The 27915-nt window shown below is 39.8% G+C and overlaps 1 protein-coding gene across 6 annotated transcripts in view; it reads left to right on the forward strand.

Annotated features, from left to right (window-relative positions):
* LOC126983984 (serine proteinase stubble-like) overlaps positions 1 to 27915 on the forward strand; it is a 145804-nt gene that overhangs the window by 34309 nt on the left and 83580 nt on the right. For 5 of the 6 annotated variants that reach the window (XM_050837269.1, XM_050837270.1, XM_050837268.1 and 2 more), the window contains exons 2-3: positions 3898 to 4233; positions 6963 to 7232. In XM_050837269.1, coding sequence (XP_050693226.1) covers positions 3957 to 4233; positions 6963 to 7232 — 547 coding nt within the window. In that variant the 5' untranslated portion in view covers positions 3898 to 3956. Of the gene's footprint in view, positions 1 to 3897; positions 4234 to 6962; positions 7233 to 17139; positions 17410 to 27915 lie in introns of those variants that run through there. The other variant, XM_050837276.1, reaches the window with a different exon arrangement.

Raw genomic sequence — 27915 nt, forward strand, 5'->3', positions numbered from 1 at the left:
AACAACAATAACAACAAAACAAAACAACAATAACAACTACAACGAGAGGGGGAAAAATAAGAGGAGGAGGAAAAGCAAGAGGAAGAGGAGGAAGAAAAGGATGAGATGCTGTTGTTGTTCATGATGTTGCTTTTACTCTTGTTGTTCTTGTTCTTATGGTTGTGGTTACAGGAGGAGACGTGTATATCCTCCTTTCTATTGCCACCCCTAAAATCTCCTTCGTCATCCCCGTTTTCCCTCTCTCTCTCTCTCACAGGTGAAGCAATGATCAGGTAACGACAACCAGGAACCGCTCACTCCACACCTTTCCTTACCTGCTTGTATGGGGAACACCTGAGGGGACCCATCACTCACGGGTACCACCTGACACACACACACACACACACACACACACACACACACACACACACGGAAGTTGTTTTGACTGTAGATTGCGCAACAGAACGTCACACACACACACACACACACACACACACACACACACACACACACAAAGCAGTGCCCAGAGAGATTTCCAGAAGGGTTACTCTCTCTCTCTCTCTCTCTCTCTCTCTCTCTCTCTCTCTCTCTCTCTCTCTCTCTCTCTCTCTCTCTCTCTCTCTCTCTCTCTCTCTCTCTCTCTCTCTCTCTCTCAAAAAATTTCTTAAAATGTGTGTGTGTGTGTGTGTGTGTGTGTGTGTGTGTGTGTGTGTGTGTGTGTGTGTGTGTGAAGTCATGAATTGCTTGCACTGAGAAGCTAAACGTGTCATGGGAGAGAGAGTGTGGAGGGAAAAGTGGAGGAGGAGGAGGAGGAAGAGAAAACGAATGTGGAAGTGATGTGAATACTAATACGAATAATTGAACGTTAATGAGGCGTGTCAGTAATGAAGGGAAAATTAAAGGAGGAGGAGGAGGAGGTGGAGGAGGAGGAGGAGGAGGAGGAGTCACAATCAGAGGAAGATATCATTAAAGTTAGAACATTCAGTACTTTTGATTGCCTTGTGTGTGTGTGTGTGTGTGTGTGTGTGTGTGTGTGTGTGTGTGTGTGTGTGTGTGTGGACGAGGTAATACGAGTGAATTTAGACCCGAATAAGAGGATGTAAAATTAATTAACTAAGTGATTATCTTCGAAACTAATGCAATGGGAAACTAAATTAAAATCATCGAACCATTTTCCGATAACTCTAATACATTAAAAAGATATATTAACAGAGGCGAGTCACGCATTTTTGTGTAATCATTTCTGTTTTTTTAGTAGGAATCATTACTGTCGTTGTTGTTGTTTTCTTATTTTGTGTTTTCTCTCCCTTATAAAATTCTTCGTGTCTTCGTGAGAGCAGAAAATTATGTTCAAGGGTTTTTTTCGTATATTATATTTTTCATAGTTATTATTAGTAGCATTATTTTTTTTTCAGTTGCAATTATTTCCTCGCTTTCTTTTTCATACGAGTTATTATTTATTTTTCTTTTACGTGACTTTCTCTCCGGTTTTTAAAGTTATTATATATTTTTTGTTGCTGTTAATGGTTCCTCTCCCTTTATTTAAGACATCTAAGTGTGTCAATTATCGCGTGAGAAAGGCAGGTAAAGGTGAGAAACACACACACACACACACACACACACACACACACACACACACACACACACACACACACACACAGAGAGAGAGAGAGAGAGAGAGAGAGAGAGAGAGAGAGAGAGAGTGAAAGTGGGCGAGAAAGTGGGAAAGACCAGGAGATGCAAGACTCCATTTCCTGTTACTTATTTTTCCTCCTCCTCCTCCGGTTGACCTATGACCTCTCCTCCCTTCTCCCTTTCGTTTCTTATAATCATACAGAAAATGAAAGCCACCTCCTCCTCCTCCTCCTCCTCCTCCTCCTCCTCCTCCTCCTCCTTCCTCCTCCTCCTCCTCGTACATAAAACTACAAAGGTCTGATTTAACGCTTATAACTGGCTATGAATTTTAAGTATTGGTGCATTGTATTCGAACATATATATATCGTGAGAGAGAGAGAGAGAGAGAGAGAGAGAGAGAGAGAGAGAGAGAGAGAGAGAGAGAAACTTGTTTTGAAAAAGTAGAGTGAAACGGACCCCACGACATATATAAAAGAAAAGACAGGCTGGTTCGGTGTTTCCTCATCTCTCTCTCTCTCTCTCTCTCTCTCTCTCTCTCTAGCTACCTTCCTTTCCTCCAAACGTCTTTCTTCTCTTATCAAAACTCTCTCTTCTCAATTCCTTTCTTCCTTCCTTCCAATCTCTCCCTTTTTATGTCCTTCTGACCTACTTCCTCCTCCTCCTCCTCCTCCTCTTCTAATATTTAAAAGAGAAGAATCACAAAATATATTCATAGCAGGCACCGGGAGTTCCGTTTTCTTTCATCCAATTTCAAGGGACAACTAATGGAAGTTCTCCCGCCCCCACACGATAATGAAAAGCATAATATATGATGTAAAGTATATAATGTAAAGATATGTACTACCACAAAAGCAAATATACGTCTATTATATAAAATGACAGTGACTATGCAATGGTGAAGTCTATGATGGGTGTGGTGAGGGTGGGGTAGCAGTGATGTGGTTATGTGGTGATGTGGCCGATGGTGATAGTGGGTGTGAGGGTGATGTTTACGTGTTGCTATGTAGTGTTTGTGTTGCAGTGTTTCGTAAGTCAGTCACTCACCCATGCAGTCATTAGTAGAAGAAGGAGGAGGAGGAGAAGGAGGAGGATATAGAAAGGAGAAGGCAGAGGAGACGAAGGAAGAGAATGAAAAGAAGGCGATGGGAGAGGAGACGAAGAAGCAGGAGAAGGAAAAAAAGGAGGAGGAGGAGGGGAAGAAGGATGAAGAGAAGGAATGGTCTGTTTATGATTATACTGAGGACGAAGAGGTGTAAGACTAACAGGAGAAGGAGGAAGAGGAGGAGGAGGGGGAGGAGAAGGAGAAGGAGAAGGAGGAGGAGGAGGAGAAGGAGAAGGAGGAGGAATAGGAAGAAAGAAGTGCCTGTTTATAAGCATACTAGAAATGAAAGAGGTGTAAGACGAACTGGAGGAGGAGGAGGAGAAGGAAGGGCCAATTTATGAGGAGACAAGGGGAGAAAGGGAGGCCGAGAAAGTGGTAATGGGTCACTTAAGGCATTCTTTCCGCGGCGTGACTGGCAGTGCGGCGCGTGGGTCTGTTGGCTGTCTTTGTGGTGTCATACTCACGCCGTTACGCTGTCGTTTCGCTTTTGTTTCGCAGTCCACATTACCAAACCGTTTATTATGTTCAGGAGATAATCATACCCTGGGAGTAAATAGTTTGTGTAATGGTTAGGACGCTCCTGGATATCTTGTTACGTGGCACTAAGTAAATTGTTTTGTCATATATCACGGCAGCCACTGTAAATATAATTCGCCTGCACCACTAGAGCTGGGGTCGTTCAGGAGGCCCTTCGATAGAGCCTACCAGCGCTAAAAGCAACACTAATATAAAAAAAAGGCCGAATGGTACATGAAGGTCTCCATGTAAACAGCCTTATATAGCCCTTTACCCCTTTTTCTTTTCTTTTTCTTTTTTTCTTTTCCCTTTTCCCCTTTTTCCTTTTTCCCTTTTTCCTTTAACTACAAATCGACAATCTGAGCGGTTTACATCTTCAAAAAAGTCTCCAGTCAAGATTCACGCGTGCTTCTATCTCAAAAAAAGACTCCATGTTAGATTTTATGCCTGGTACTATCTTAAACAAACCCTCCACGTTAAGTAAGCGCAGATATATTAGGCAAAAGTATTTAAGTCGTATCAGTAATTACTCAGTCTCAGTAAATAATCTGTCTTATCAGTGTCTTCCCATTTATTATCAATTGGAAGTTCATACAAAAATCTGATCATTATGCCCAGGTGTGCCGGTCTACCTCTGATTAACACCCCTTTCTCTACCTCAACAGGTGTAATAAGCAACGCGGCACTGCCCTCCACACCCACCCTCACCTCACCGCCCTTCAACATGGCTCCTACACTCACTCTAAGGACGCAAGCCACCACCTGCACACTCCACGTCACCCTCCTACTGCTACTGGGACTCTTTACGCCCCTCACAACATCCTCCTCCCGCCGCGTCAATTCCCGTTTTCTCAATTTGGACTTCAACGCCAACTACTCCGAGGTGTACCGCGCCCTGGACGAAGGGATGCGCGACCAGAGGCGGCTGGACGCGGCCTACAGAAGCGTTGACCTCGGCCGGGCGGTCAACGTGTTCGATGTGGCCCGCGCGATCATGCCAGGTGAGCTAACGTGTGAATAACTCCATAGTGTTTTATATGAGGGTTTAATCAATGGGTAACTTGTGGAATCTGCTGTATAACTTTTAGCACAGATGTGCCTCTCCGTCTCTATTACGTCGATGCATCTGTAAATATGCTTGGACGGTCCTGTAACACCTTTGTCAATAAACTAACTAATTAACTGTGGCACTCAGGGAGGAAAGGAGAGAAAGGGATCAGGCAGGGAGGAAGGGAGGAGGGCGAGGAAGGGAGAGGGATCAGGCAAGGAGGACGGGTAGGAGGGAGGGTATGTAGTAGGAACTGTGGGATAATGGGAGATAGGGATGAACGACCAGCAGGATGAAGGGACAAGAAGGAACGGAGTAACAGAGGAAGTAGAAAGGAATAGAGAAGGAGAGGGTAAGTAACTCAACACAGTCCAAGGATCAGTCAAGTATCACCCAAGAAGTCCAACATGACACACTGGTAAGTCCTTCAGCTTGTCAGTCACACGGAAGACTAATTCCCTCTCAAGAAGTCCTCCAGTCACAGGTTTGGCTGCATCCTCTCCCCCTCTCTGCTTACCCTCAACCCGAAGCTCTCTCACTAACGGGTATCTTGGTTCTCTATTCCTTGTGGTGATTTTATGTGATGGTATGCGTCATTACTATAGTAGATGAAGTGTTTGATGAGTTAACCTGGTTTGTTGTGCGGTTAGGTGATTGTATGGGTAGTTAAAGGATATGGTTGGTTGCATACTGGTTGTTGTAGTCGTTATGTGGTAATGTCGGTGGCTAGAGGATGTTTGGTTTAAGTTATGGTTGTTTGGGTGATGTTATGTGTTATGTCGCAATGGGAAGTTTGAATGCATGTGGTTCTTCGGTGTGTACGTGGCCAGACACCAACTTTCATCTGCCTGTCACACACACACACACACACACACACACACACACACACACACACACACACCTGCATGCCTCCACCTCCTACTAAACGTGCCATGCCCATACTAAACACATCTCCCCCGCACACCTGTCGCCTCCAAGACCCTTAGGACGCCACACCTAAGACAAGGACAGGTAACAAAGACGACGCCCTCACCTGCACACCTGGACGAGATAATAAGTGACGTTCTTGTGACTACTGTTTGTGCTACCTGAGTGTGTGTGTGTGTGTGTGTGTGTGTGTGTGTGTGTGTGTGTGAAGATTGACATATACGTTAGCCTTGCATGTAACTAACTTATATAGACTGTATACAAACTTCATAGTTCACTGTTATCAAACGGCCTGAAATACCCTAACATCGCACACTGTAAATAGACTTCATTGTTTATTATTAAAACCCATAAAAAATAACACAAACGAATGTAAGACAGCATAGAATTATTACTCTTTTATCTAACACTGTATATAGACGGCTTATCTAACCCATCAAAGACAGCATAGACTCTATAACATCATTATCTTTATCTAACAATTTAAATAGACTGCATGACTTACTGTAAAAAGAGGGTATTAACTGGTATAAAAAGAATAATAATACTATATAGTGATTATTTTAGTGTCTTTTTTATCGTTTTAAAGTGGCAAAATTTTCAAGGTTTATATAGATAACTGTGTGTAAGACTTATACTATTTTTTTATAATATTCTTTCACATTACTTCCAATATGTGCATAATGAAGTGTGATGAAGTATCGTTTGATTGACTGATTCAGTTACATATATGCCAAATCCATTATTGAATTTGTCCATTATTTTTTATATCATTAGTGACTTATTACCATTATTTGACTTTGACATGACCATTGAGTATGTGACTCCCCTTATCCCCTTTACTTTTGACCTGCAAGTTTAAAAAAAAAGGTCCTTATGTTGCATCCTGTATACTTTCTTCGCCTCAACGCTGTAACTTTTCTTCCTTATACCTTTAAACAATATTATCTTTCCGTAACACTTAACACTTGAGACGCCACTCTTCGTCCTATACCAAAACTATTACACTCGAAAATTTGGTCTTCATCCTACAACCCCAAGCAATCTCAACTTCCACATTTATTTCAGTCTCCCTCTAAAAGCCCTCCAACGCCATTTTCTTTCCGTAATATTTCACACACGAGACACCGTACTTTCCCTTTGACATGTACCACAACTATTACACTCAAGTAAGTCTTCATCCTACACCTTCCACATTTTGTTTACGTCACCCTTTAGAAGCCCTTCAACACCTTTCTCTTTCCCTAACAATTGACACTTGAGACACCGTACTTCCCCTTCGTCCAATAATAAAACTATTACACTAAAATCATATGGTCTTCACAACTTACACATTAGTTTGAGTCACCCTCTAAAAGCCCTCCAACGTTATTCTCTCTCCCTATCATGAAACTTGAGACACCGTACTTTCCCTTCGTACTATATCAAAACTAGTACACCAGAAACAACTGGTCTTTTTCCAACAATCTGAAGCAATCATACCTTCCACATTTGTTTAAGTCCACCTCTAAAAGCCCTCAAACGCCCTTCTCTTACATTTCCGTAACACTGAGCACGTGAGACACCGAACTTCACTTTCATCCTATACTATTACAATAATCATTACTATTACATTATTACACCAAAAAATTCTTCATTCTACAACTTCAACATTTATCTGAGTCACCCTCTCAAAGCCCTCCAACGCCATGCCCTAAGCCTGTTATCTCCGGCCTCTGTCTCACTGGTTGCACCCTTCTTGTCTTCCCCTGACAGAAATGGGCGACAGTGAACAATCTCATGATGCTATAGTGGCGCTCATGAACGTTCTCTTGAAAGACAATGCCATGCCCGAGGATGTAGGTAACGATATTGCAGGAACCAAGACACCACCAAGTAAGCATTCAGTAGGGGGTAAACGGACCACCAAATCCCCCACTACTACCTCTACCACAACAACCTCCACCACTACTATCGCTACTACTACTGCCAAGCCCAACTCCACCAAGACGAGGAGTATTTTTGACTTACTCGTCAACCCCTTTGGTAAGTAGTGTCTTTGGTTTGTCTTAGTCTGCGCTGGAAAAGGTAAGTGAGGTCCGTCTTCTGTGTAGAAAGTAGGAACCGTAGAGTATGTGTTGTTTTAGGGGTAACATGAAGGTTTTTTGTGGTTCGTTTGTTTTTAAAAGATTATTGAACTAAGTGAGTGAGTGGTATACTGATTGATATTCATATAGAGAAATATATAGAAAAAGAGAGAAGGAAAGTAAGGTATCCTGAGTGAAAAATAAGGAAGTGAAGAAGAGAAGCCATTGAAAAAAGTGTGAGGAAGAGAGGAGAGTAAGATAACTTTAGTGAGAAATAAATAAAATAGGGTGACACACACACACACACACACACACACACACACAAATATACGCACACAATCTTAATCCTTCCCCTATCTACCCAATAGTGAATGGGTGCCTCTAGGTTAATTAACACTGTTACTTTGGTCGTCCATGTGTTCTCAATTCGATACATTAAACATCCTGCCCGAGTCTTTTATTTTTTTTATTTTTAATCATCCTTTGAGTGTCTTTAACCATGATATGTTCCTCGATCCATGGTGATCACTGCCTGTCTCTCCATGTCATACCCAGCACCTCCCTCTACAAGTCTACAATGTTTTAGGTACTAGCTGGTTATGTCTTCTCTCTTTGTGTAAAATCTAAATCTTGTATAGGCATGCATACATGTTATTAGCATAAACCTTGTCATACAATAAAGTTTCTCATCTTCTTAACCCTAGCTATAGAACACCAATCACATGCAATATTAGTTGTTTAGTTTGCTGTATCATTTCTTGTGTTTTCCTCAAGAGAAACACATTATCAAACAGCATTTTTTTTTAGGCAAATAAAACTAATCTGAAAACTTCTGGATTCATCACTGCTTCACCTATAATTTGGACAGGCCATGAACACTTTGGGGAAATAATAAAACATAATGAAAGTAACAAACAGCTTCCTATATTCTTATTTGAGTACTTTTCAACCTTCATTTTCAGTGCAAGGATCTCTGGTCCACTTCTTTTCCTAAACCCCCTTGCTCATATTAACATTTCTATCAATTATAGGCCCATAATTTTGGCATATTTTTGAGGGAGGTAGAGGGCATCATAGGTTCATGATTGAGGGGAGGGGTTGGCAAGCGAAACGAGCATGCGCAGGATGAGGAAATGTTTTGAAAAATAAGCACTTTTAGGGGCATTTTAAGGCCAATATAGAAAACAGTGGGGGGCTATAGCCCACCGAGAAATTACAGCCCTAAATTGTTATCATCAGCAGCTTATTTTAAATCCTTACATTTACCTTTCCTGGGGAACTGACTGGGCTTATTTCCCTACAGCTGTTACAATCATTCCTACTCATTTTACTTCATACAGTGGATCAGTAATAGCTTTTCTCCTGTCCTCTGGCCTGGTACCTCGTCTTGCTACCATGCTATAATACACAGCTCCACATCTACATCTAGGGTGATGTGTTCAAGACCCGGACAGTAAAGTGAATAATATTCATAAAAAAAAAAGTTATTGAGCTACAGGAGAGATTTTGTGCTTAAAAGAAAGCTTAACTAATTCCCCATCTTATGCTATGAGTTTCATGTATGTAGATATATTATTAGTTTTTTTTTTTTTTTTTTTTTAATCCAGACTCTTCTGTCCGGAGACCGCTCACGACGGACACGGGGGGGGGGGGTTACGGATGTTTCCGGACGGATTTTGGTCCACAAAAAAACACACTTAACCAATTGTTTTATATTTTTCTTAACAAGAGAACACAGAAACTGAAAGGAAAAATAAAATAAAAATAAAACAATATAAAATATATATATAATAAAAAAATATGATAAAAAAAAAAAAGGTAAATTCATTCCTTACGCCTTTTTTTTTTCGTTAAATGTATATATATAGTATTAATATAATATTGGTTAAATGAGGAAAGAGTCATTTAAAAAAAAAAAAAAAAAAACTTCTATACTCTCCGTGTGTCGACATCCGTGCACCACACGACGACACACTCGTCCTGACCGATTTTTCACAAAATTTAAAAAATAAAAAAAAAAAAAAAGGTTAAATATTTCAATTTAAATATTTCAATTTGGAGGCAAATATTAAAACAATAATAATAATATATTAATAATAAAATACTTCCCTCTCTGAAAACAAAACAAAAAATTCGAAACCATTCACCCTTTTCCATTGGCTTTTCTTATCTCATTGGTGGCACATTTCATATTACAGATACATTATATTTACTTTTAATTTATTTTCCTTTATCATTAATTTTTATTTTGGTCAAAAAGTATGAATTGTCAAACACGGTTGTCATTTGTTCGAGTCGGCAATTTTGTTGTTTAATTGTTGTTGGCACTCGAGCCCATTGTTATCACTTTGCCAATATGGCTATATTACATATGCAAATATATCTATTACATAACACATATTACTACAAATATGTCAATATATATATTATGATGCATGGCACAATATATCGACCGATTAAAAAAAAAATAAAAAAATAACAAAATTTACAGCGCTTAAAATGCTTTAAATGGCGTCGTTGGCGGGAGGTTTTGCAAATCCCGTCTCATAGCTCTGCCGTCATCCCGTCATCCATCGTTCATTGGTTAATCAAGATTGTCCGTCGAGAGAATGTCAAGACTCCACCCGGACGGTCCTAAACCATACTTCAACATTTCTGGCTTTATGCTGTTCATGCCATGAACCTTTCCATTTTTAAGATATTTCCACTATCTCACCAATTTCCATTTCTTATGCATAAAGCCACCCCACTTCACTTTTTACTCCCATTTAAGTAATTTCTGATCTCCTATTAACACCCAATAATCACAGATTCAAAATGCCTCTCTCATACCTCTTTAACTTCCTCATTCTTTCTTACAAACACCCAATCGATCAATCACAAAATCAAAGAGGTATGTATCGGAGAGGAGTCGGGGGTGCACCCTCACCTATCCTACAATGCCTTCCCATGAGGTTCCTCTGAGAAGGCTTCATGCAGTAGGATCTGTCAATTTCCTTAAGCCGTGAGCTTTTGGGGCACATTATTGGCCTCCTCCACACAGGGTTGTCTCTACAGAAACAATAAAGTGAGCAAGGTTGACTTCTAGGTAGCATGCCACATGCCTTTATAGCCAGAATTGGCATAAATGGACTAACGGTATACAGTTAACAGGCCTTCATTCAGTAAATGGAGTAATTGCAGATTAGACACAAAGTCATTCCAGCAATAACTCATAATTCTGAAAAGACTCATATTACCAAAGGCATCTATCCACCTCTTCAAGGCGCTATGTAGTACATGTTCCACGGCCATAAAGTAAGACAGGGAGCACAAGAACCTTGGAGATCCAAATCCTTATCCTACTGCACAGGTATCAAAGACACCATATACTCATGCTGAAGGAAAGCATATACATCATGAGCCAAACCAAGCCACCAATCTACTGGGAGCACTTGTTTCTGCACTCAGCTGCCAAGATAGGTTAAATTTTCCCAGATCTCAATATCATCGCTAAATGTATGACCAGAATGTACTGTTTCATCTATAAGCCTCCAAGTTCCTTCTTCCTTTGCCTTAACCCAGGCACTCTAAAGTCTTATGGGCTCCACCTCATTGTGCAGTGCCTCGAGAGCTTTCACCAGATCCTCCAGCAACTTGGCGAGGATTACTGCATCATCAGCTAAAATAAAGTCAATCAGTGACCTTGGCAATTCCAATAGATACTCTGCAATGACTGTATCTAAAACTTTGTTTGTAACCAATTCATACAAATGTAGAAAAGTGACAGGGCAAGGCCACAGCTCTGCCACCCTCCCGTGTTCGCAAGAAAGAAATTGGACACACAGACACCCCACACTTCTCAGCACTCTCAGTTCCAGAGTATAAGCCAATCAACAGACCAATCAATAGCCATTGCAGAAATCCCATGGATTTGCAGGAGATCCTAGAGTACCTCAAGATGCAGTGTCAAATGCCTTCTTGAGATTGACAAAGGCTGCAAACATCCACAGTCAAAGCTCACATTGACACTCCACCAGCACAGGAGGTACTAGGATGCGATCAGTTGTTGACTTACTAGGTGTGAACCCAGACTGTTCAGGCCCCTGCAACTTCAGCAGTTGGCTGTAAACCTATAAGAGCAATAAATAAGCAAGCACCTTGCCTGACACACTGAGCAGAATAAAACTGTGGTAGTTATTGTGCTCATGATGGTCCCCCACCATTTTCCAGATAGGGAAGACCAGCTCCCTCTTCCAGTCAGGAGGAACAGTACTAAGTTCCCATATGACAGTTAAGACTGCATGCAACCTTCCCATCACAGCTGCACTGCTAGCTTTGAGCAGCTCCATACTGATGTTACAAACACCAGCTGCCTTTACACCCCTCAACCTTGCCATAGCCTCTCTGACTTTATTAAGAGAGGGTGGAATTTCATCAATGGGTGGATCAATATCCATTTTTTGTAACCCAGCAGTTGAAAATTATCCATTCAGGAGAGTTCATCATGTAGGTACAGCTACTCAAATTATGCAGTGCAAAGAGCCCTCAGCTTGACACAAGTAACCATATTCTGTTCTGATAGCTCAGAGAAGGCCTTCTTCAGGGATCAGTAAATAGGCTGAAGAGATTTTCCATTGAAATGACCCTAAACATGCTCAGGGAGACTCCTGACATACCTCTCCTTGTGACTCCCTATGTAACAAAGCCTGATAGAAAAAGCTCCACAGGACCAAGAAAGGTGAAAAAGTTTGGTCATTATCAAAAACAGAAAGAATAATCATATATTACACCCACACAAAAAAAGGAGACTCATCTATGCAGCTTCCTTCATCTGAGCCACCTGAAAGACTTCACAATAAATCAGCCTCCCCATGAAGCCACAAAACTTCCCCCACAGTAATGGGAAAAGGTTGGCCTCTCCTGCCTTTAAGATGTCAGCGCAAGGCAGGCCGGAGTACTATTGTGTTACATTTCAGCTGGTAACGTGAACCTTTGGCATTGTCGACACTTTACTAACACATTTTATAAATGTGCTTATGAAACACACACACACACACACACATTAATAAATTGTAAAGCTGAAGCCAAAAGTGGAATATGGAATTTAATTAAGAAATGCAAAGTTCTTGAATTAGCTAAAGGAACCCGGAGGCCTAGCTGGAATACATATCTGGATGCAATTAAATTAAGAAGGCACCAGAGAAAAAGACTTACCGGTAGGTGTTACATTCTTCAAAAAGGAGAGAGTTCAAGCCAAAACTAATGGTGAATAATTCAGAGTTAAATTTAATAAACTGAGATTTGGAGACCGAACCCTAAGCGTGTAGTTCACTTCCTATATATCACAACTAGGTAAACTAGGTAAATGCATACACACAATACAAAGCAATATAATATAAATTTCAATCATGTTTAAAGTCATACACAAATGGAATAGAAAGGTAAATCTGAAAAAGAGTTCAATATATATATATATATATATATATATATATATATATATATATATATATATATATATATATATATATATATATATATATATATATATATATATATATATATATATATATATATATATATATATATATATATGCAACTCAAAAAAGCATGAGATAAGTGAATATACAAAATTAGACAAATAACACATGAGATATATAAGAACATAAAAACATAAGGAGTCTGCAAGAGGCTGGCAGACCTATAGTATACTAGGCAGCACCTGTGAACCTAACCCTGCCTAACCTCACTGTCCAAAAATTTATCTAATACTTTTTTATTATTGTATCTATTACTGTATTGCCACCCACAACATGACTGCCAGGCCTGTGCCACTTATCCACTACTCCACTGGAAACTAATTCTTGCATAATGTCCTTATTGAACCTGAATTTATCCGACTTTACACTAATTGCTACATGCACTACCTGGCACTCTTACCAAACAAAACCATATTAATATCACCCTTATGAGACAAGTATGACATTAATATTCATTTTCCGATAAACCTTCTTGCACTATTCATCTCCCTTTGAAATAGTTCCCTGCAAATATAGCTCGTTTCTGAAATAAATAAATAAAAATAGAAAAGTTGAATTTCAAACTTACCGCGGCTGGCAGACGAATCTTCTTCTTCTTGTGACCTATATCGCCTTCGACTCTTCCTATGCCCGCCTCCTCTTAATCCTCTTATCTACTTTAATCGCACACTTTGCTTTTCAATTAAGTCATTTCGCCTATCTTTATCTCACTAGAAAGCACTACAGCACGCGAAATGTCATAATTTAATTCTTTAAACCAATGTTGTTGTTGTGGTTGCCAACGCTCCTACCTAAACCCGCTAGATCCAGCTCAAGAAGCGAATAAATAGAAATAGAGAATATATAACCATGAAAACCCATAAAATTACTGCTTTGAGACCTCAGGATATCGTAACCGACCAATATCAATAACTACAGGTGGTTTTAATAATGTAATCTAATATGTTTACTAATGCTAATAAGAAATCATCAAATCTAGCCTCAAAACCGTTAGACTGGCAACTCTGACCCCACGAAAATTTAACATGTAGAATCAGAAGAGAATGTAGATGGTTAAGGAAGGAGGAAATGAGCTTCAAATACCACCCAAAAGAAATACATATAAAAACTGGAGCATAGAAAGAAACAAACACATCATTAAATATACCGACAAAATATAACCTGTAGCTAGAATTATAAGAATGTAGATAGTTTGATTAGGAAAGGAGGAAATGAGCTCCAAACCCCTCACAAAAAATATATGAAAAAAATGCAAGAAAAAGGAAAAAATAGTACAGGTAACGTCAGAGAATAATTAGGTTACTTACCTGGGAGCCGAGACGAAGGTGTAGCAACGTCCTCACTTCCTACTTTTTTTCCTTCTCTTCCTCTTTCTTCGTCTTCCTCTTCCTCTTTCTCCTCTTGTTCTCTTTTTCTCCAAACCGTAATTTCTTGGCTTCGCATTTTCCTCGGCTTAATTTTGCCTTCATATTTTTTTTCAGCTCGTTTCCTTCCCTTCCATTCTTTAGTTTCCTTTTTTTCTTTTCTTTTCACTCGACACTTTTTTTCTTCTTTTTCTTCCAGCGTAATTTCACAGCCTCGTGCCTCCGTTTCCTTTCACCTCCTCGCAATTCAATAGCCTATTCAATTCTTCTTCTTTTCATTGAAGTTCACCATATTATCCTTTAGCCTCACGAATTTCTATTTTTACTTCACTCGTCTAGAATAATTTCACGCAAACACATATTTACTCTCATTTAATTACTCCACAAACCACTTAGAACCAACAGAACCCCTCAATTACAAGTATATGTCTACCACCGTAATCAAATTCTCATTAGTTTCAACAATTCTCAGGTAATTTTCTAACACTGCTTTAATTACCGGGCATTAAGAAGCGATTTACTGCTAAGGAGACGCGCTCATCTTACTAACACACCCGCTGTCGTAATTAGGGTCACATAAGCTTCCTTTTCATTAAGATTAACAAGCGAGGGAAGAATGCCGTGACGGGGAAAAGGAAACAATTAACATATGAATCACTTTTTTACCTGAGCAACCACCACCATCATCACCATCACTGTTACTATCACTCTATTTGAATCGGGTTCCCCCCACCACAAGGTCAAAAGGTCAAGGAGACGGAGATGAGTACAGCCGCCACGCGCATGCAGCTATAACGTATGCCCCTCATCTTAACCTTACATCTTCTATCACTATCAATGGAAATATGCATCACTATCACTTCCCAACATCACCATCACATCCTTAACCTTCCCTCACCATACCCATCACTTCGTTACACCCACAGGAAGACGAGACAGCGAGGAAAACACCATCACCACCACTAATCTCACCATCATCACTCACTATCACTGGAAATATGTATCACTATCGCATCCCAGCATCTCTACATTATTCTTGACGTTCTTAACCTTCCTTTCATTCACTATCACTTGGAAATACGTATCACTATCGCATCCCAGCATCACCACACATTATTGACAGCATTTCTTTCCCTCTCATCACTCACATCACTTAACACACACACACGAAGATGAGACTCACTATCACAAACGTCTTCATCATCGTAAATACGTATCACTATCACTTTTCACCATCACTACACATTTTCAACGTCCTTTCCTTGTTCTCATCAATTCCATTCCTTCGAGACACACACGGAGGGGAGAAAACGAGAAAAAAACACGTAGGTCGGAGAGGACTACCACCACCACAATCACCACCAGTCACTATCACAAACGCCTATATCACTGTAAATACGAATCATTTTCACCTGTCAGCATCAACGCATTCTAGAAGTCCTCAAGCTTCCTCTCACCACTCGCATAGCTCCAAAACACACACATAAGGACGAGAAAACGAGGAAAATAAAACACTTTCACGATGGGCAGAGGAGTACCACCACCACCAGTCACCATCACAAGTCATTATCATTGTAAATACGAATCACTATCACTTCCCAGCATCACCACATATTCTTGACATCCTTTTCTTCCTCTCACAACTCGCATCACCTCTAAACACACGCATAAGAACGAGAAAACGAGTAAAATAAGAACACTTTTTTTCACGGAAGACACTTAACACGTGCACTCCGCCATCCACCCACCGCCGTCACGATCACCAATATTTAACGCTATTTTACACACTATTAGACGACACACATACTTTTCACGTTTACAGGCACTTCTTGAACTCTTTACCTTCAAATAGATCACAAAATCCGGTCAGTGTCGCCTTTAGTATAGCGGAAAACATGGAAATAGCAGAGGGATTTACCGCGTCAGTCAATCGTCAGCCACCTCGAGGGACTGCAGAAACGAGTCTATGGATTCTTCAACATGTCGATGCCCAAACACACATATTTGACACGTTTTTTATAGGAGTTTGGGGCATATACAAGGGTAGTTTATTAGCCCATGTGGTAGTTTGACCTTTCTTCTGTACCATGAACCTAAAAAAGACCTCATTAGAACCCGATTAATCTCCTTTTAGGGTGTACGGAAATAATTGATGTAAGAGGCGGAAGCGTCTGAAAATCCCAGCCTGTGCGCTGCGGGTGGTAACTGGAGCACTTGAATAGGTTCAATACTGCTTCATCTTTTAGCTCTTTTGCTTCGGTTGATTATTATAAGCTTCTTTGTCTCATTTTCATCGTTATTCTTCATTTTAGTATTGTGTATTTCCAAGGGCGATGGTGCTGGTTGTAGGCTATATTATCAGGGTAATGCTGTATAGCCTACTGATATGGTTTTACGCTTTTTTTTCACTTGTTTTGCTTGTATGAGATAATTGATACTTTTTTTTCATCGTTTTCCTTCTTTTCTTTATTTTGTTTCGTGTCAATAGTTATCCAGATCTGTTTCCTCTCAATTATTAGTCGTGCATTAAATTATTGGTTCATGTTACGTTTACTTATTATTATTATTCGTTTACTTCTCTCTTCCTATTATTAAGGTTAAACTCTTATAAGTGTTGATGCTGCTTTTTTCATGTTTTCTTTTCTATAAATGGATGGAGAATGGATGCTGCGGATGAGTTGAAATTGATTCGTTCCGCTCCGAAATCAATACGAACTGAACTTGTTACTTCCTGAATATACCTACACTCACATTTATCAGAAAAAATAACAATAATGATAAGAAAAAACTCCATGGACGAAATATAGTTAAAAAAATAAGGATATATATGTACTTCCAAAGACGGTTTAAAACTAACAAGCCACCACAATGAACCAAGATGAGACACTAGGCTAACAACATCGTCTCTCTCTCTCTCTCTCTCTCTCTCTCTCTCTCTCTCTCTCTCTCTCATATACAGTTCAGAATTCATCATGGTGAAGTTAGGGCGTACAAATAGCAGGAAAACAAGACACATACAGCATCTCAGTAATAAGGAGTTACTGAAAGGAAAGCGTGGAGAGAACTAGACTCAGAAAAGGAGGAAAAATGTGTCGAGCGAGGAGGAAGTGACGGAGAAGAGGGAGGAGGAGGAGGTGGAGGAGAGGACTGAATCGCTGAGGCAGGAACATGGTGGTGTGGTTCCTGCTGTCCATTGTCCTTCTGCTGGTGGGTCATCCCTTCCTGCTGTGCTTCAGTGACCCCGAGTGTGGAGGTGAGGAGGAAATAAGGTTTACGAAGTGGTAGAGTGAAGTGTGAGATGGATGTAAGGGGAAGGGGGTAGCCATTAGGTGTAGGCTCAACGGGTAGCATCAGCATTCCAAGTAAACAGGCTATGTGGATGGATAATTAGAAGAGGAAAAGTTACGGGTAATTGTGGAGAGTCAGTATTTGAGACGCGTAGTGATTCTCCATATTTACCAAGCTACGAACGATTCCGTCACTCTCGTTTTCTTAAGTGTGGGGTGTAGAGGGAGGGTGTAGGCTCTGTGGCTAGTATCAGTGCATGCATGAGGTAAATATGCTCCTTCTACGTCTTCGTCTTCTGTGTTTAAATTGGTGATTAAGCTATGTGGGTCCATCTTCTAAGAGAGCAAAAGTTGTTAGTTAAAATAGGTTTCTTCTTCATCCACTACTTCTTCTTCCACATCTTCATCTTCAATAAATAGGGCTGGTTAGGTTATGTGAGTTTATCTTTTAGAAGAGAATAGTTACGTTGGTAGTGTAATGAGGAGGTGTAGGGGGGAGGGGGTAGCCATTCGGTGTAGGATCAGCGGCTAGCATCAGGGCGTCGGGTAAATAGGCTATGTGAGTGAATTTTAAGAGGACTCAAGTTACGTAACCTACGTCGCACGGTTCTCTTACACTCATTTTCGCAAGAGTAGTGTGAGGTGGGTTGTAGAGGAAAGTGTGTAGGCTCTGTGGCTAGCATCAGCGCACGAGGTAAATAGTCTTCTTCTTCTTCTTCCTCTCCAGTGTTTTGGGGGCTGCATGGTTAATAAACATTGTGTGTGCGCGAGCAATGCGTTATTTAGGAGAGGAAAAGGTCTATTATACTCGTTTTCTGAAGTGCTGAGCATCGGGTTGCATGCTAATGAACTCTTGTGATGTAACTGAGAAATGTTGGCATATTGGACCGTAAATTTCGTTGTTTATATATAAGTAAGGGGAACATAAGTCACATGGACGATATATACATTTATTTCAGAAAAAAATGAACACCCGAATATGTTTCCATAACAGTTAACTTGTCATTGAATTGCTTGAATGTAAAAGTTGTTTATATATAAGTTAGAGGGATAAAAGCCAGACAAACGATATATCAAGTCATTTCAGAAGATGCGTTTCCATAAGTTTTTTTCTTCATTGTACTAATTTTCCTATATTATGCTGTACGAACGCAAATTTTCTTGATGATTCATAAGCTTGGGGGAATCTAAACCACAAGAACGACATGTCAATTTATTTTAGAAAGTATATTAACACTTCATTGCCTTTTTCCATAATGATTAACTTATCTTCAATCCTTGCATCTCATTTTCCCAACACCAGCAAGCACCTGAGAATATTACACGCATAGCTTAATTATCCAAAGCGTGGGAGTCGCTCTTTGCTCTTCTCGGTAACCAATTTTTAAAGGGAGCTAAGTCGCCTAATCTCTGTGGACTCATTTCCAATATCTACGAACCGCTGTTGACCCAAGTTAGCTAAGTAAGGCCTCACTAAATTGTCCGTGCGAGAGCCGTGGAGCTTAACACACACACACACACACACACACACACACACAGAGATCACTTTTTTTTAATTAGGTTGAAAGAGCGAAGAGTCACGCAACATTCACCACACGACACACATATAAACAAAATAAAATAAATAAACTGTCTACTTGAATACCTCTTTTTGGCCCATATTCTCAGACATTTCGGGACTTACACGCAGATTTTGATAAGGCTTTCGTCGAGGGAATGGGCGGTATTTCCATGGGAAGTTTTGTTAGTCTTTTTTTAATTTTTTTTTTTACAACAAAGGAGACGGCTCAAGGGCAACAAAAAGTGTAGAAATAAGAAAAAGCCCGCTACTCACCGCTCCCACAACACACAAAAGTAAAGAGTGGCCAAAAGAGAGGTCAATTTCGGGTGGAGAGGTGTCTTGATCGTTTGAAAAGGCTTCCGGATTGCAGATGGGAAAACACTCATGAGAACCCGACTGACCTCCTTTGTGGCCTTACTAAATGTTTGTTGTGGAAGCCGAAAGTGTTGAGAATACAGGTCTTAACAGTGGAAGGGCTGCAGAGAGTGTTGTTACGGATGAAATGTTAGCATTAAATGCTTACCACATTCAGTTGTTAGTTAATGGGTGTCCTTGACCTTGTTTTTGGTGCATGTGAAAGCTTATCATAATGGACCCGTATTGTGGCATGCAGACAGACAGACAGACAGACAGGCAGACAAGAGTGAGTGAAAAGGGAGGAGAGCAAAGAGGGAAAGAAATAAAGGGATGAAAAGACAGAAAAAAGGAAAAAATTAGTAAACGACGAAAAGAGGGATATAATGAGAGAGAGAGAGAGAGAGAGAGAGAGAGAGAGAGAGAGAGAGAGAGAGATGGGGGGGGGTAGGTTATTAAGGTTTAAAGCATGTCCCGTTACCTTACCTGGAATGAATGATTAAAACACACTCATTACGGTGATAACGAGCAGGTATACGACAGGTAAACAGGGAGTGAGGGAGAGAGGGACATGAATGATGGAGGATGGAAAAAAGAAAAGAAATGGAGAAAAAAGATGGAAGGGGAGGAGAGCGAGTAGAAAGGGAGAGAAGGAAGAAAGATGAATATAGCAAGCAGGTAAACAGATAGAGAGGGAGGAAATGTGTGAGAGAGAGAGAGAGAGAGAGAGAGAGAGAAACATGAATGATGGAGGAAGGAAAAAATGAGAGAAAAGTGGAGAAGAGATGGAAAGGGAAGTTGAGCGAGTAGAAAGGGACAAAAGGAGGAAAGAAAGATGAGTTAGGGAATATTTAATAAGAGGAGAGAGAGAGAGAGAGAGAGAGAGAGAGAGAGAGAGAGAGAGAGAGAGAGAGAGAGAGAGTTGGTCATGGAGTATTTATTTACCTTCATGCTTGAGGTGACCTTCACACACACACACACACACACACACACACACACACACACACACACACACACACACACACACACACACACACGAGGCAATGACAAGGATTACAAAAAAAGAAAAAAAATCACTACTATGGAAGACCTTGATCCCAAAATAGCTCAAGGAAAGCAATCAGACTCTGCATGATGAGAGGGAGAGACAGACAGACACTGACAGAAGAGAAGAAAAAAAAACAGAAGACAAATGACAATCGTTGGTATGTGCTCCCTGATCCATATCGTGACTGTCCTGGAGAATACATTCGTTCATTTATATTTTTTTTCATTGTGTTTATTGCTCGGGATCAGTGGGTCCGTCTTGGAGGTTTAATGGGTTAAATAGAGAGTTCGTTTAAAAAGGAATGCGAGGGAAGAGAAGTTAGTGGAATTACTATGTTCGTTTTAAGACTATTCTTTAAAACCATATCATTCAACAGTTCTTTGCATGCATTGGCGTCTAGCGAAGGTGGCAAAAGGTCAGTTGTCTCCCTTAGAAATATGTTGTTTACCTGTTCAAAGTCATTAGTAACCGTGTGTGCCTTTGCCCTGTGGTTAACCAATGAAAATATGACTTTGATGTATATATGTAAAGGACTTAAAACATGATTGTTGGCTCTTCCCTCCTTCAAAAAACTTATTGCAGACACCGCTGTTCGCACACTACTGACGAGACTTGAGACAGAGGTTAACTTTATATTTTTTGGCCAAGGTTAGAATGTAAATCAAAGGAGGGTATCAGGACACATCTCCTCCCGAAATTGACCCCTCTTTCGGCCACCTCTTTGGATTCTTTTAAGGAGCAGCAAGTAGCGGGCTTTTTTTTATTATAGTTTCCTTTTTTTGTGCCCTTGAGCTGTCTCCTTTGTTGTAAAAAAAAAAAGGTGTTTGGTGTTGAGAATCGCACCTAAGGATGAATTTCGTCGTTGCAAACTAACATAAACTTACATAAACATAAGCTTGAAAACCGACTTAACAAGGGAATCATAAAAACAAACTTGAAAACAAACTTGAAAAAAATTGACAATAAACGAAAACAAACTTGAAAAACTTGACAATAAACGAAAACAATCTTGAAAAACTTGACAATAAACGAAAACAAACTTGAAAAACTTGACAATAAACGAAAACAAACTTGAAAAACTTGACAACAAACGAAAACAAACTTGAAAAACTTGACAATAAACGAAAACAATCTTGAAAAACTTGACAATAAACGAAAACAAACTTGAAAAACTTGACAATAAACGAAAACAAACTTGAAAAACTTGACAACAAACGAAAACAAACTTGAAAAACTTGACAATAAACGAAAACAAACTTGAAAAACTTGACAATAAACGAAAACAAACTTGAAAAACTTGACAATAAACGAAAACAAACTTGAAAAACTTGACAATAAACGAAAACAAACTTGAAAAACTTGACAATAAACGAAAACAATCTTGAAAAACTTGACAAAAAACGAAAACAAACTTGAAAAACTTGACAATAAACGAAAACAAACTTCAAAACAAACACGTTACTGGCGCATCTTCAAAAAGAGACCAAGATTTTTTTATGACTAGCATGGAAGGAAAAAAAAGAAGGGATTGTTTTCGTGTTGAGATTCACTCCAAAACATGAACTTATTGGACCTATCACACTTTATTACTGGCGAAACCAAAGAAGAAGTGTGAGCTAAGTAATAAGAATATATAGTTTTCATGCTGAGATTCGCTTCTAAAAATGAATTCCTTTGTTCTCTCACACGCCACACACAAAAAAATGAGTAAGCTTTTTTTATGGCCAGTGAAAGATAAAGAGAAGGTGTAGGTAGTCTCCGTGTTAAGACTCGATCCTAACCGTGAATTTATTTGTTCTTTCAAACGTTGCTGGCGAGTCTTTAAAAAGGGTGTTATCTTTTTTATAGGAAGACTGGTAGATAGAGAGAAGGTGTTGTTTTCATGTTGAGATTTGATTCTCGACATGAATGTATTACCTATTTCTCACGTTACTGGCTAGTTTTCAAAAAGGAAGTTAGTTTTTTTTATGAGTAAATTGGTAGATAAAGAGAAGATATTGTTTTCATGCTCCTGTCATTAATGTAATGCCTATTTTTCACGCTACTGGTTAATCTTAAAATAGAAAGTTAGCTTTTTTTATGGGTGGAATGGTACATAAAGAGCAAGTATTGATGTCATATCGAAATTTGCTTCTTGACATTAACGTATTGCTTTCTTTTTTTTTTTTTTTTGCACGTTACTGGCTAAGCTTCAAAAGGACAGTTAGCTTATATATTTTTAGGTTAAGTGTGGAAGATATAGAGAAAGGGAGTTGTTGTCTTGCTCAGAATCAGTTCCTAAGAGATTAATTTATATAGCTGAACATTTTTGGTGAGACTGCAGAAAGATTTGCTTGTTTTTGGAGTTTGTTTTCGTTTGTTTGCAAGTTTTTTTTTCGTTTTTTTTCTTCATGTATATTTTTTCAAGTTTTCAAGCTTTATGATAATGTTTAGAAAGCGAAGTAGACCCAGTGTGGTGGTCGTGTCTACTCACTCATTAAAAAAAAAAAATCAAATTATACTCGAGGTCCATTCCACGTGATTGCTGGGGCTTCAAAAAGAGAAAGTGCTGCTGCATTGTGTCTAGAGAGAAAGAGATAGTGTCATTAGTGTTCATAGGTCCAATAATCATTACTGGCGCGACTTCTGAGCACAAATGTCTTCCTTTTTCCATTTTCTTTTTTTCTATTTTTTCCACGTCATTTTTTTGTGGAAGATATTGGAACTGTGAATTGTGTGCCTAGATTTTATAATTAGTATGGAATATAGAGAAAAGTTGTATTGTACTAGTCTTAGAAAAATAACTTAAAAACACGTATTCAGTGGTTCGTTGCAATGGAGTACAGTGGAGGCTGCAGAACCCTTAACCTCAGACCTTGCTATCATTTCCGATTGGGGTAAAAAGAACCTTGTATCCTTCAATGCCTTAAAAACCCAATTTCTCAACCTATCAACCCGACATAATCTTACAAACACCTATCCACTATTCTTCGATAATACTCAGCTGTCACCTTCTTCAACACTAAATATCCTCGGTCTATCCTTAGTTCAAAATATCAACTGGAAACTTCACATCTCGCTTCCTCGAGGTTTGGCGTTCTGTATCGTCTCCGACAGTCCTTCTCCCCGGCACAGATGCTTTCCATTTATAGGGGCCTTGTCTGCCCTCGTATGGAGTATGCATCTCACGTGTGAGGGGGGGCTCCACTCACACAGCTCTCCTGGACAGAGTGGAGTCTAAGGCTCTTCATCTCATCAGCTCTCCTCCTCTTACTGATAGTCTTCTACCTCTTAAATTCCGCCGCCATGTTGCACCTCTTTCTATCTTCTATCGATATTTTCATGCTAACTGCTCTTCTGGACTTGCTAACTACATGCCTCCTCCCCTCCCGCGCCCCCGCTGCACACGACTTTCTACTCATGCTCATTCCTATACTGTCCAAACCCCTTATGCAAGAGTTAACCAGCATCTCCATTCTTTCATCCCCTTCACTGGTAAACTCTGGAACAGCCTTCCTTCATCTGCATTTCCTCCTGCCTATGACTTGACCTCTTTCAAGAAAAGTGTATCAAGACACCTCTCCACCCGAAATTGACCTCTCTTTTGGCTACTCTTTACTTTTTACTTTTGTGGGAGCGGCGAGTAGCGGGCTTTTTTTTTGTGCCCTTTTGTTGCCCTTAAGCCGTATCCTTTCATGTAAAAAAAAAAGTAGATTCACATATTCAGAAAGCAGAATCAAAAGAAAGCGCTGCCATCGCGTTGAATATCTCCCTGAAACGCATAAAAATTCCGTCATGAAAAAAGCTAAACATAAATCACTCCCAAGGCCAAACTTTTTTTTCTCTCAGTCGCAGAAGTAAAGAGAAGGACCGTGAATAAAAACAAAACAAAAATACACTACTATCACGAGAGCAGATCAAACAGAGATAACCTTCACTGCCCTCACTATAACCTTTTCTCTTCGTATTTTTCCTCCCGCCATAGAAGAAGCCTAGGAGAGCTTAGCGTGTGTTCCATCGTCTATGTAATTACACGGAAAAGACTGGAGTGCGTGTTGGAGGAGGGCGATTGTGTCGAAAGGGAATACGTATAAAAGAGTAGGAGTAGAGATAAAAAAAGGAGTGCGTGAATGTGTGCGTGTGTGTGGGGGGGGAGGAGGAAGCGGAGGGAGGGGCTCAGATACAACGGTGACCCAATTCTCCGTGGGATCATAATACTAAGAAGAAGAAAAGAAGATAGACGTAGAAGATAAAGAAGAAAGAGGAAACAAAAGCAAACAAAAGGAAAAAGAAAAGAGGAAGTTTAATATGTTTGATGATAAAGAACATCTCTCCACCCGAAATTGACCTCTCATATGGCTACTCTTTTCTTTTGTTTTTTGTGGGAGCGGCGAGTAGCGGGCTTTTCTTGTAGCCTTTTTGTTGCCCTTGAGCCGTATCCTGTGATATATAAAAAAAAAAAGTTGAGAGTGATGTGTGAAGCGCTTAATATATTTTTGAGTGTAATGAACAAATAATAAGATGTGCATATGACAGAGAAAGGTCTAAAAAGGAATGTATAGTTACGTTTGATGTGAGTTTAATAGTAAAGTGACTTGGAATATGTTTAAAGAGCAAATAACTAAAAGGGATATTAAAAATGAATGTAGGTAACGTTTGATATGTGTTTAATAGTGAAGAACAAGTATTAAAGTAAGCATGTTAAAGAGACAGTGACGTTTAGTATACAAGTTTTAAGAGTAAAGAACTTAGACAGCTATTAAAGGGATGTAAGAAATGTTTAGTATGTACATTAGAGTAAAGAACAAAGTATTAAGATTTGTACATTAAAAATATATATATTACAATGGGCGTAAGTGACTTTTGGAATATGTTTAAAGAGCAAAGAACTTGGAGGGATATTAAAAAGGAATGTAGGTAAGGTTAGATATGTGTTTAATAGTAAAGAACAAGTATTAAAGTAAGCATATTAAAGAGACATATTATAATGAGCGTAAGTGACGTTTAGTATACAAGTTTTAAGAGTAAAGAACTTAGACACCTATTAAAGGGATGTAAGAAAAACGTTTAGTATGTACATTAGAGTAAGCAACAAAGTATTAAGATTTGCATATTAAAAAGATATATATTACAATGGGCGTAAGTGACGTTTGACATATATTTTAAGAGCAAAGAACAAATATTAGCATAACCATAAGAAAGTTGCTGACATGAAAGGGTTGCATAGGAGTGATAAAAATGGTGACAATGAGAATAATGATAGTGAAGGGTTGCAGAGTGTAAAACAAACGCATTAGAGTGTACAACAAACATATGGCTGTGTAGAGGAGAGGTGAAGGTACATGAAAGGATTGCAAAGGAGTGAAAACAGTGATGACAATGATAATACTGATAGTGAAAGGTTGCAAAGAAGTATGACAAACGCAAAAAGGTGGAGGTCAAATCTATGGCTGTGTAGAGGAGAGGCGTAGGCAGCAAAGGAAAGGTGTGCAGCAGATGGCGTGTGATAGGTGTGCGGCTCTCAGGTGTGTGGCATGAGGGGGGGCGGAGGGCGGAGGGGGGCGGGCAGGTAAACAGTAATTAGTCTGCGTTACCTGTCTTGCCTCACGACCGCATGGTGCCACACATCTGCATTAGTGTTCCGCTTGAGCATGTGCTATTTTTGTTGTTGTTGCTGTTGTTGTTGTTGTTGTTGTTTCCTGGTGTAAAAAGGCACGCGAAAAGATGGAAGAGAAGTAAATAAATAGAGAGAAATGGGTTAGTGGCTATCAGTAAATCTTATAAACGTTCTTAGTAAAAGGTGTGAGTGTGTGTGTGTGTGTGTGTGTGTGTGTGTGTGTGTGTGTGTGTGTTACAGAGTATATCACACACACACACTCACACACACACACACTCACACACACACACACACACACACACTCACACACACACACACACACGCAACTAAAGATACCAGCCTAATGCTCACACCCAAGTCTTAACACGTCCCGGAAAATATGGTGTCGCCTGAAATCAGCTGTCGGGACGTAAACAAGGAAAAGAGGCGATAAACACTTTTTGCGTCCTAAGAAATTATGTCGTACTAACTATTATTATTTTCGTGTTTAAAAAAGAAGAAAAAATGTGGGTCTCTCTCTCTCTCTCTCTCTCTCTCTCTCTCTCTCTCTCTCTGCATACGTACTTTCACCTTTCTACACACATATATTACCGTGTTAAAGATCGTAGGGTGACTGGCAGGCTCGTTGGCTAGCCCTCAGTGTTGCCAACTCATCACGAACCATTCTTTACCCTTCCCCTCCCTCTCTCTTTATCCATCCTGCAGTGTTGCCAATTTTCCATCACCTGCTGATCACTACCCGTCGAGAGAGAGAGAGAGAGAGAGAGAGAGAGAGAGAGAGAGAGAGAGAGAGTATTTTTGTTTGTTTTTATCGCCTCTCCATAAACTTAAGTCTTCTGCTGGTCTTGAAATAATTAGTATGTGTGTATCTTAATGTTCTGGGCCTCACTTATCTTGCTTTACGATTATTGCGGAAGACGATGCGGCTCGGTACACTTTTACGTTGTTAGCGAGATTAAGAAGAGGAGGAGGAAGAAGAGGAAGAAAAAATATATGAGGTAGCTGAAGGCACAGAAGGAAGGAGGGAGAAGTTGAGGGAGACGAAGTAAAAGAGAAGGAAGAAGAAATCGAGGTAGCTAAAAACAAAGAAAAGGAGGGAGGAGCTGAGGGAAATAAGGAAGTGGAGACGGTAAAGAGGAAAAGGAAGAAAAATCGAGGTAGCTAAAGATAGAGAAGAAAGGAGGAAGTAGTTGAGGACGTTAGGGAAATGGAGAATAGAAGAGAAAAGACGTAAGGAGAGGAAGTGGATAAGTAGGGAAAAGAAGTGGAAGAGGATAAAGAAGGTAGAGAATAGTAATAGTAGTAGCAGAACCAATAATAATAATAGAAAAAAAGAGGAGAATGAAGAGACAAATAATCGTACCCTCGAAGTCAATGGCCGAGGAGACGAGAAATACAGAGAGAAAAAAAATAGAGAAAACAGAAAGAACATTAACAATACGTATCAGAAACAGCATAACTAACAACAAAAGTAGCCATAAAAGTACTCTCTCTCTCTCTCTCTCTCTCTCTCTCTCTCTCTCTCTCTCTCTCTCTCTCTCTCTCTCTCTCTCTCTCTCTCTCTCTCTCTCTCTCTCTCTCTCTCTCTCTCTCTCTCTCTCTCTCTCTCTCTCTCATTAATTTGGTCCCGTTCTCCCGTGAGTCGCAACACACGAGAGGCGACGAAGGGAAGACTAATCGGGGCGTATCTGTCATCGTGTTTCTGTCCACTGGTTCGAGAGATATAGATAAATAGATACACAGATAGATAGATAAATAAAGTAGCTCATTAAAAACACTTCAGCATCCCACTTCGAGCCCCAGAGAGATTAATTTCAGTGCCAAGAGAGTAAGGGACGAAGGGAAGGGAGATTAGGAGAGATAAGGTGACGCTTGCTTCATTAGTTAGCGTCAAGGTGTTGCAGGTGGCTCCG

The sequence above is a fragment of the Eriocheir sinensis genome, chromosome 55 (assembly GCF_024679095.1).
Source record: "Eriocheir sinensis breed Jianghai 21 chromosome 55, ASM2467909v1, whole genome shotgun sequence".
Classification (NCBI taxonomy): Eukaryota; Metazoa; Arthropoda; class Malacostraca; order Decapoda; family Varunidae; genus Eriocheir; species Eriocheir sinensis.